At 45.4% G+C, this 11,287-nt stretch overlaps 1 protein-coding gene across 5 annotated transcripts in view; it reads right to left on the reverse strand.

Annotated features, from left to right (window-relative positions):
• The window catches only part of ptprz1 (protein tyrosine phosphatase, receptor type Z1), an 86,172-nt gene extending 79,753 nt beyond the window's left edge, over positions 1-6,419 (reverse strand). For 2 of the 5 annotated variants that reach the window (XM_023955429.1, XM_023955428.1), the window contains exon 1: positions 6,170-6,419. In XM_023955429.1, the coding sequence (XP_023811197.1) occupies positions 6,170-6,233 (64 nt within the window). In that variant the 5' untranslated portion in view covers positions 6,234-6,419. The remainder of the gene's footprint in view (positions 1-6,169) is intronic. The other 3 variants (XM_023955427.1, XM_023955430.1, XM_023955431.1) reach the window with 3 other exon arrangements.
• Positions 6,420-11,287: the final 4,868 nt, after the last annotated feature.

Here is an 11,287-nt window from a genome sequence, read left to right on the forward strand (position 1 = left end):
GTCTGCTGTTGCTGGTCCTGTGATGCCCCACTGTCAGTGCAGTTATTCTTTGTTACTGACAAGTTGCAGTCATGCATCACTTCCTGTCCTCTGTTTTTGGGTGCCCCCTTTTTCTGGCATTTTTCTCTCCTCATCACTGATTCCCATCACTCAAACCCTCCAGGATTCCTTTCAGGGCAAAGGAGAGGCAGCGTCAGAATGCTGAATATATCAAACATTTTTGTTCTGTTTTGCTTTCAGGGGATCGCAGAGGAGCCATCCCCTCATATCACTTGTCTGCTCCCTCGTCTGTGGTCTGCAGGACCCTATGTGTGATCCAAACCCACCAGGATGGACCTGGAATGTCTCGAAAGCCTCTCAAACAAACTTCATTCAGGCAGCTTTGCTTCACCAACATTTCTGTCACACCGTTCAGTGGATAACTAGCCTTTATTCAAACATAACCAGCTGAGCCGAAAGATATTCAGACTGTTCTAATTTAGAGAGCTTTGCAGATGCAGGATTTCCTGAACCAGAACCATGCTTCTCACATCCTGCTGCCACAGTGATCCAGATGGAAGAAAACAGATGTGTCTGTCTGCACTCCAAAAGGAGATGTTCAGCAATCTGAAGGATCCAGATCAGGGATTTTGTGGCCCTTTTGCTGCACTGCCTGCTTCTGCACCAGTCTGTCTTCAGCCGGACAGAGTGATCTGGACGAGAGGATGACCGGACAACATGAAGACGTTCTGCTGCGGCTCTCGCACTGCCTCGCTGCACGCCAACCCCCAGCAGAGTCCATGCATTCACCGCCACAAATCAGAGAGCAGCAGGCCTTCAACTGAGGAAAGCGATCCTGCTCTGAGCCAGGAAGTGCAGCGAATCTGAGATGGAGGGGGACCACACACACAGGGAGAAAAACGAAGGAGAAAAGTGGGGGTCAAATAAAATGGCTCTCCACCAGCTGCTCAACAGGGGTCTCACTTGTTTTCAACAGTTCTGGGCCGTCCTTCTGTCAGGGGGGCTGTTGGCCACCCGGATCTGCTCCGTCAGCCATTACAGGAATGGCCTGCATCACAGGGAAGGGGGGCAACAGAGGTGACAGAACGCCTAGCAGACAGCAGCAGCACTGCCATGATTGGCTGATTAAAAACAAGCCCACCTCCCACCCCTCAAACCCTCCAGCTCAGAGCAAAGAGGGGGTACAACAGGGAAGATTAAAATCCTCTGGGGATGGGGGGCATGAAGGCATTAGGCCACAAGAAATGTGTGAGAGTGATTCAGAGGAAAAAGTCCACAAACAGAGAGATAAGGTGAAAATCTGAGCTGAGAAAAGAAAAGTCCCAACAAGGAAAAAACTCTCAATATGCCAGTCTGTGAGCCCCCCTTTTTTGTTTCGCTTAAAAATATTTCATTGAACTATAATGGTCCATGAAAAACTAACTACGCCAACTGAGCACACTGACGACTCTGAAATGTTTCTTTAAAAAAAATACACAGATGGATGCATACATGCGAGTGTGACAAAAAGTGTGTATTTTCATGGATTTTCAACATTCTATTAATAGAAACTAAGTGTTTTTGTTGTAACAGCATGTTGGTCTGATTATTTTATGACTACAAAAAAAAGTTTCATTAAAACGCCAATGAGTCATCCTGTCAATATGTAGCATTTTTAATAATAAAATGTATAAACAAAATGTTTAAAAAATCAGCAGAAGTCACCAAAAAAATTTAGTAGGCTTGACCAAAAAAACACTGCTCCTTAGCTAGATTGTAACACCTAACTGCTAGACCATCTCCATTGACCTGAGTTTACTGAATGGTTTTTGCTTTGATACAAATAAAATGTCCTTTTTAAAGAGAATTTTAGAATACAATAGAACACTGTTTTGGGCTCAATAGACCGCCGTTTTTTTTTTTTTTGGAACAAATCACGGCGGGTGTAAATGATCTGCTCCTTTTGAAACCTATTTTAAAAAACCTTGTTTCTGATGACTATCACACCACTTTTTTCCTGACGCATTTGTTCCTCCCTTCTTGCCGTACTGTGTGTGAAAACCCCTCTATCACTCTAGGTTTCACTGGGACGGCGTTGTCTCCTCTCCGCTTCTGCCAGGACGAATCGCAGCGAGATCCTCGTCACGCTCAATTGTCCATTTACCACCATATCAAAAGCACACGACACCCTCCCACTCCTCTGTCCCCACCCTCCCGCTTCATACCACACCATCCAACCTCCCGCCTTTCTATACTTGCCCTTTTCCTACTGTTACTAAACAAATCTCCTCTGAGACACAATAATTTATCGTCCCGGCTGAGGAGGCAGAGCAGGACAGGTTGGCCTCCTGAGCTGACCCCCGCCAAAGTCCCGGCTGCTTGTTTCCCCCTGTCCCTCTGGCCCCCATTCAACCAGTCACAGAGCAAAGAAAAACAGAGGCGACAGAAGGACTTAGACTGGTGCCCCCATGTACGCCTGACTGAACGCTGCTGAGCCTAATACCCTCTAATCTGGTCATCAAATACCCCCCTGCCTTTTTTTAAGTCAGTCTACCAATGAGACTAGAAGGGATGTCTGCCCATAGAGGGATGCAGGACAGAGAACAGAAAGAGGAGGCAGAGAGACACATGAATGTGGAGCAGAGGAAGCAGCATAAACATTCAGCTCAAGTTCAAAGAGAAGCAAAGCAATCATTTTAAATTCTAGAACGAATCTGATTTGAACCATTGTCTTCCAAATACTTGAAGCCATGTAGAACTGGCCTGAACCACTCAACAGCGGATTCAAACCTGCCCGCAGTAAGACAAAGCATATTACTGTTTGGTGAGTTTAAATGGCCAGAGCATCATCTGGCATCATCACAATTCATTTTCAGAACAAATGAGATTAGACCACCTGCTGTCAGTCAGCCAGCCAATCCTTGTTTTCTGAAACTGCACAAAGATCTGTGATCTTCCTGAACCAGGACTCCTCTGCAAGCCTGCTTTCATCGGTGGAACAAGACACCTTCATTTTCCTGGTGTTTCCCTTTACATTGGAGCTCAAAAACGCCGCTTGTCCTCACCAGTCATTTTATTCACCACCTTTTTTCTAACGTGATGCCATCCAGTACCATTCACTTGGTGCTGGAACCTAAAAGAAAAAGTCCCAAAAAAACCATTATGCAGAACCAAGGAACACCAAATCAGGAAAAATGATCCAAAAATCTAGGCACATCTCATCTGTTTCGTCTTTTTTCCATGACATTCATCAGAAACACTGCAGGACTTCAGCACCCGTCTATATGTGACCACTGCAGCCATCTGTCAGAGGACTCCCTGTTACACCACAAAAACCTGCTGGGCCCACTTGGCCCAAACTATTCGCAGTCAGCCTTTCTGGACAGATGGTGAAGAAATGCCTCCTTCTTATCCACCATCTTTACTTCACCATCCCCAGGTCTGTCACCTTCTTTGTCTTCTTTTTCCCTGCCCCCCAGCAGCTTCATCGCTTCAGGTGAGAGCAGGAGCGATTAGCGTGGTCCATAGTCTTTGTTACACACCTCAGCTGTTCCAATTACATGAGCAGAGCATACTGAGGGCAGAACAAAGAGGAAGGGATCTGCCAAACCTGCCAGGATAACGTGGCAGTGAGGAATCCTGGCCTCCCTCCACCGACACCCCTTTTCAGACCCCTGCAAGGATCTGTGCTCACAAACACTAGAGGACAACAGCCTCAGAGCTGTCAGGTTCCTTGCTCTCCAGCTGTGCCCGCGGGCCTTTCCATGTGATGACATCATTCCAGGTTTGACCCAGACTGACAGAAACCTTATGCTTGTATGCAGTCGGCCAGCGCTTGGGGCACTGGAAACTGCAGAAGAACAAAAGCCTGCTGTTAGTGGGAGCTATGAAGACACCGAAACACGCTGAGGTTTCCCGAACCTGCAGAATCATGATCGCCAGTCAGAGTCTTTCTGGGCAGCCAGACTGTGGGGAGACATGGAGAGCTGTAATCCATTTAATCCCATTAATAATCCTCATGTTTGTGGAAAAACTGAAGAACTCAAGGTTGTGAACGTTGACAGTTTTTAACAGATGTTGGCAATCCTTGGAGGTCTGAAAGGCAGCATCTTCATCCTGCAGCAGCCCTCACTTGAATTTGAGTGTATGGAGCTCCAGGGATTCCCCACAAACACACACACATGTTCACCCAACCAGGTGTGAAATTTCTCAGACAGTGTATTCCAGAAGCTCATTTGTTAACAGGTAGTTGATGGGAGCTTAACCTCGTCGAGTTCTCCGTTCTGTCAGGACGTGTCAGCCTGAATCAGGGTTTGCACACCAGGGATGTGCACAGGATTTCAGAGGGGCAGGGGCTCAAAGTCAGAAAAAGGCAGCAAAAACACTTTTTTTGTCCTTTAAACAATATGAAAATTAAGTAAACTACTAATAGATAATTACTCAGCTATGATACCTGTGTTGATGAAAGTGATACAAAAGTCATGTTTTATGTAAACCAATTACTGTCAACATGACTTTTTTCACTTTATCATAGACTTGAAAGACATAGAAAGCAATAAAACACTGGAGTCTATTTATGTTGGCACAACGTCCTGCAGACATCTACATGAATCAAGTTGAATCCAGTTGGTAATGTTTTAAACACAAACATCCAACAACTTTCATACCCAGAATGCTGGAATTATTAATAATATTTAATGATATGTTGCTGTGAGGACTCTGTAGTTCAGTTCAGTTTTTCAGTGGTGGTTTTGGTCCTGTTCTGTCCTCTGTCAGTCACTCCAGGTTCATGTCAATCATCCCCAGATGTCTTCTTTCCTGTTCATTGTCTTCAGTGGGTAGAAGTGTCTGGTTTTCAGGTCTACATTGTCAGGTCATCTGCTTTTTGTTTCTCCACGGTTGTTGTCCTGTTTACATTTATTCATTAAATGTATACATTTCTGCCTCCAAGCCCAGTTTCCTGCATTTTGGTTCCCACACCTCCAGTTCCTGACAGATGTATCCAATGTGACTGGTTCTATGTTGGGATACACAGCTACATTCTTTTCTGCATCTGATCCTCTAAACACAGACTTTTGTTGTGACTGAAAAGATGTTGATACAAAAAATTATGAAACTGAATAATAAAGAGTTTAGAGAAGGTGGTTCTTTAAAAAATACAACGTTAAACAATACAAAACGGGGGGGGGGGGGGGGGGGGGGTTGGCAATTTTTTCTTGAACCTTTACCAGAAAATGATTCATGCTAATAAAAAAGGAGGACACTTTTAAATACGAGGCAAAAAGGGCAGGTGCTCAAGCACCCCTAGGCCTTATGTGTGCACGTGCCTGCTGCTCACCCCACCGCACACACCAGAACACACACACCATGGAAGCCTTTTTTCAAACCTGCAGAGATGAAGTTTTGATAAATCCAAAGAATTAAAAGTCGGCAGCCTAAGCCAAACTCCCCTCATACACACAGACAAATACACACACACACACACATACACAACCCACCCTTCTAACAAAATGTTTCATTTTCCATCCTTTTCACTCTGCGCTCGGATGCAGAATCTGAGAGTTCTCCAAAGCCAGAGTGGAACTATCATCCAAAACCATAACTGCTGCTTTGCATCCTGGATCAGTTGTCTTCTCTTGTCTGCTTCACATCTGCTGTCCCTTCACCTGACTGCTATGACTTGATAACGCTCTTTTTCAGGGTCAAGTGTTGTTGCTGTAATAAACCTGACTCTTGGTCATCACAGAAGTGAATCGCTGATGATCCAGACTTCTCCAGCAGTCCCATCCATCAGGCTGAGGCGTCAAAAATCGTCTCTAAACCAATTTATTTCAGTGATCAGGTCATGAGATGCTTCGCTCAGAGAGAGACGAGGATCATCACCGACGAACAAACTTCTCCCGGATTCCTGCGCGCAGATTTAACCACAGAGCTGCGCACCACAACAACACAAGCGTAGGTCACTGCAGACGGACGGGCGCTCACAAAAGATAATTGAACAAAGGCGCGCGCACTGAAGTTCAGGAAATAAAATATTTTTTAAAGAAAATTTTAACTTTTTAACAAACAAACATTTGAGAAACAAATAGTCCCCTCTAAGCCGCTGCGTCATTACTTTGTGTGCAGTCTGCAGGTTGGGGAATGGGGCGCCGTGAGCGCAGGAAGCCTATCCTAACGCGGCGAGCCTTACCTTGTTGGCAGCCGAGAAGCAGCTGCGCTGTGAAGAGCAGCCAACAGCAAAAGGGAGTCTCCATGTCCGAGGAGGAGAGAGTACTGGAAGATCAAACTGTCCCGCGGGTGTGGGGAGGGTTCCCTGTTCAGGTTCAGACCTTACAGCCCCATGAAGCCCCTGTGTGTCTCAAGGTCGTTGTTGTCACGGTGCGCCCGCTACTCTGCTCCGCGCGCTCTGACTGACTGAGAAGCCGTCAGACCGGAGCGGTGCGCCGCCCACAGCCCGGGGCCACACCGGGCCGTAGCTCCGGTCTCTCCGTGATCCGGTCTTAGAGCGGCTGCAGTCCAGATCTGTTTTTGAAACGTGAATATTTTAACACGCAAGCGATGGTGTCGCATAATTAAAATAAAAGTCAAAACCAGAAATGCTTTTTCATTTTCAAAATGAAGCTGCATTTTTGACTCAAAATTAAAATGAAAAAGCAATCCACCAAAATGCTTTTTCATTTTCTATTTCAACACCGCTTATTCTGTCACTTAATTAAAATGATAATTAAAATGATATTTGACATTTCATTTTCAAGACGTTCTCTGGTAAATGTGTAGCAAAATTCATTTAGAAAGGTCTAATTTGACAATTAAAATGGATTAACAGAAATGCTTTTTCTTTTTCAAAATTAAGCTGCATTTTTTGACTCAAAATTAAAATGAAAAATCAATACTTCAAAAAGCTTTTTCATTTCTACTCAAAATCCGCTTATTCTGTGTCATAATTAAAACCAAAATGCAAAGAGGGGATTGCATTTGGGTTTTCACATCCAGCCTGCAAAAACTGTCGCGTAAGTCAATTTATTTTAGCATTTCCAGAGGGGAGGTGGCGCAATGACGTCAGTGCTTTCTCCGTGTGTCCGGCTGCTAACAGACACATGCTAGGAGCAGTGCGGCAGAGGAGAGGGCTTTGTCACGTTTGTGCACTCCTGATGATTGAACTCATCTTCTCAGGACTACGTAGCATTTCCGCCTTCTGTGGTCCTCCTTTGGATGCACCGCGGTTCGAAACTTTCGCCCAGACGACTTGCTTTATCTTCGGACCGGCAGCCGGATCGCGAAGGCAGAAGTGCAGACCTGAGAAACTAAACCATCATATGAATTTGTGTTTCCAGTGGTGTCCAGACAAAATAAAGGCTGATGTAATTCCCACATATTTACATCCAAGATAGTGATACAGTAATAAAAGGACAGATCCGTGGCTGTGTACGGCTGTTTGGCTCCAAAAGATACGTGTTCGTCCAACCAGCTAACGTTTAGCATGGCAAAATCTGCTGGAGCTGTTGATGGGCTCCATCTGTCCTGGAACAGCAAAGTCAGCGCCACGCTGCAGGAGACTATCTTCTAAATGTGCGGTTTTAGCTGTTATAATTATTATGAAGGGTCAGCTCGCTCATAATGTTTTAAATCTGTGCGGTCAGGGCATTTTCTTTGGCTGCAAGGACCCGATAGAAGCGTTAGCATTAGGCTAATCTGTGCTAGAAAAATTAGCCTCGGAGGAACAGAACTCCAGGCGGTCAATCCAGCAATGAGCAACTTGGATGTAAATATGTGGGAATAACATCAGCCTTTATTTTGTTCAGAACACCACTGGAAACACAAATTCATATGATGGTTTAGAGTTTCTCAGGTCTTTGAGCAGCATTTCCGCCTCCTGCGCTTCGAAGCTTCCCCGGATAAGCTTTCTCTCTGGGTTTAACTCAAAGAGCTAGTCCGAGGGAGAAGCTTCGAACCGTGCGGACAGCGGGGCTTCCGAAGGCAGCTGTGGTCCCAAACTCCGGACTGCAGAAGGAGCTAATGCTGCTACGTAGTTCTGAGAAGCTGTGTATAATCATCAGGGGAGCACAAACGTCACAAAGCCATCTCCCCTGCCGCTAGCACAAAGCTGATCCTAGCATGTCTGTGTCTCTTAGCAGCCGGACACACGGAGAAAGCACTGACGTCATCGCCCAATGGTGGTCACACCAGATACTGACTGGTTGTTTGAGTCCCCTGACCCCCTCAATAAAACAAAACTGAAGATTTCAGAGTGGCCTTTTCTTGTGGTCAGTCTAAGGCACACCTGTGCAATAATCATGCTGTCTAATCAGCATCTTGATATGGCACACCTGCGAGGTGGGATGGATTTTCTTGGCAAAGGAGAAGTGCTCACTATCACAGATTTAGTCAGATTTGTGAACAATATTTCAGAGAACTGGTTATTTTGTGTATGTGGAAAATGTTTCACATCTTTGAGTTCATACCATAAAAAATGGGAGCAATAACAAAAGTGTTGCGTTTATATTTTTGGTCAGTGTAAGTAGAAAATGAAAAAGCATTTTGAAGTATTGATTTTTCATTTTAATTTTGAGTCATTTGATGCAGTAACATTTTGAAAATTAAAAATCCATTTTAATTGTCAAATTTGACATTTCTAAATGAATGTTGCTACACATTTACCAGAGAACTTTTTGAAAATGAAAATGTCAAATACTATTTTCATTATCATTTTAATTAAGTAATAGAATAAGCAGTGTTGAGGAAGAAAATGAAAAGCATTTTGGCGGAATTTAATTGTGTGTCAAAAAATGCAGCTTCATTTGGAAAACGAAAAAGCATTTCTGGTTTTGACTTTTATTTTTAATTATGCTACAGAAATACTTCCATAACTTTTCAGGATGTAAAGGGCATAGGTGTACAGATGTTGAGTATCTGCAGAGAGATGTCCACTTGTTCAGATGCTACCACCACAAATGACTCAGAGTAGAAGACATTTTGCTCAGCCCAGCCCCCTTCAGGTGCTTTACTACGTCTGGCTACTTGAAAAAGCCCTGCCTGCTACACTTTGCAGTCATTCGTTTGTGTTTAGTTACAGTTGTTTAGCTCACCTATGTTTTGTTTTGTTCAAGTTGTATTTCTACAAAGACTCCCTATCTTCTTTGTTTCAGGTTTTGTGTTTGAACCAGACCCACTCCCACCCTCAAATTGCCACAGTATTTTTTCCTGCCCTTTTATGGGATGACTGCTGCATGCCCATGTGTTTTCACTCTGAGAGCTGTGACCATGAATTTTTCAATGGGACAGCAACGTTTTGTTTTGTGACCCAGCAGCTTCTGAGTGGACAGTTTCATCTGATGCAGCATCTGTAGATGACACAGACAATCTTTTAGAAAACTTACAGCATCTGTTAAATAGTCACATAATCTGGGCTGAGACCTGTTAACCAGCTCTGCAGTAATCAGTAAGCAAGAGATGCCTTTGCTGTCAGGACTTGCTGAACCTATTCATGTATGGGACCTTTCATTCAGCTGTTATTTGCCCCAATATCACATCCCAATGACCTTCTCATCATCCCATAGCAGCAAACAAGCTTAATTCTGTTTCCTGTGGAAAACCTTGCAGCTCAGCATACGTCTTGTGGATGGTCCAACAGTGGGTCTTTTACGGATGTTGTTTCTTGTGAATCTGAATCACTATGAACGACTGAGCTAGAAAACATTGTTATTGTTGCCTCTTCCCTTTAGATCCACCCGACACATTTCCTTTGTGCAGGAGTATTTGTGACATGAAAAGCTGCAGTTGTTCGTTCGATCCGATCCAGCAAAGGCAATGGAGAAAAAGTTTATTCAGCCTCCTCACCCTGTTAACCCCTTAACCCTGGGGGGGAGTTGATACTGAAAAGACGATGAAAGCATTTGCAGTGATCCGGAAACCTCAGTTCACACAAACTTTGCAGAACAAGTGACTGAGCTCAACCCTGGAGAACAGCCTGAAATAAACAAGATGGTCTGACTTAAAATCAGGAAAGTCTGTTGTCTTTAGGAGGAAATGGTCACCAGCATTTAAATGTTTAAATTATAATGCTAACAGATGTCACATGCAGAGACGGACACCAATGCTCCTCCAAAGCAGATTCATCTGAGTTTAGCTTCTTCTGGGTCCATCACAGACAGATCCTGTCAGTCAGTTAGCAGTGTTGTGCAGCAGAGGCCCTTCCTGGAGATCAGTGGTTTGAGAACAGCCAGGGCCAACCTGTCACGTGGCATCAGGGTGGCCAGAAGGAGCACTCCAGGAGGATGGCTGACCGCTTCAGAGACACCAGGAACCTGTGGCGGGGCATTCAGAGCATCACTGATTACAGGCCCGGCCCACAGACCTGCAACAACTCAACCCCTGTGCTGAACCAGCTTAACACCTTCTTTGCCCGCTTTGAGACAGACAACAGCACCCCAGCACAGAAAGCTCCTCCTCCTCCTCCCAGCGACCTGATGGTGCTGATGCTATCATGTCATCCCCCAGCAGCTCATCCACAAGCTGGACCAACTAGGACTCAACACCTCCCTGTGTAAGTGACTGCTGGACTTTCTGACAGGGAGACCACAGGCAGTTCATGCTGCCCATATCACCTCCAGCACCATCACAATGAACACAGGGGTCCCCCAAGGATGTGTGCTGAGCCCCCTTCTCTTCACTCTGCTGACTCACGACTGCATCCCAACATCAACCTCCAACCTCTTCAGTAAGTTTGCGGACACAACAGTGGTGGGTCTCATCAACAGTGGACCTACAGGAGTGAGGTGAGCAAGCTGGCTCTGTGGTGCGAGGACAACAATCTCCACCTGAATGTGGAGAAGACAAAGGAGATGATTGTGGACTTCAGGAGAACTCACACCCAGCACGCTCCACTGATCATCAATGGTGCTGCTGTGGAAAGGGTGAGCTGCACCTGGGGGTGCACATCTCTGAAGACCTGTCTCTGTACCACAACACTACTTCACTGGCCAAGAAAGCCCAACAGCGCCTGTACCTCCTCCGCAAACTGAAGAGGGCTAGAGCCCCCCCCTATTGCAGACCTTCTAAGGTGTTGCCATTGAGAGCATCCTGACCAGCTGCATCACCGTGTGGTACGGAGCCTGCACCGCTTTCTGCAGGAAGACTCTGCAGCACATTGTAAAACAGCAGAGAATATCATCGGTGTCCCTCTCACTGGCCTCTCGGACATTTACACCTCACCCGCAAAGCCATCAGGATTGCATGTGACCCATCACACCCATCCCAGAGTCACTTCAGGAGGAGACTTTGCAGTCTCCTCCTGATGTTTCCAGAATAT

The sequence above is a fragment of the Oryzias latipes genome, chromosome 6 (assembly GCF_002234675.1).
Source record: "Oryzias latipes chromosome 6, ASM223467v1".
Classification (NCBI taxonomy): Eukaryota; Metazoa; Chordata; class Actinopteri; order Beloniformes; family Adrianichthyidae; genus Oryzias; species Oryzias latipes.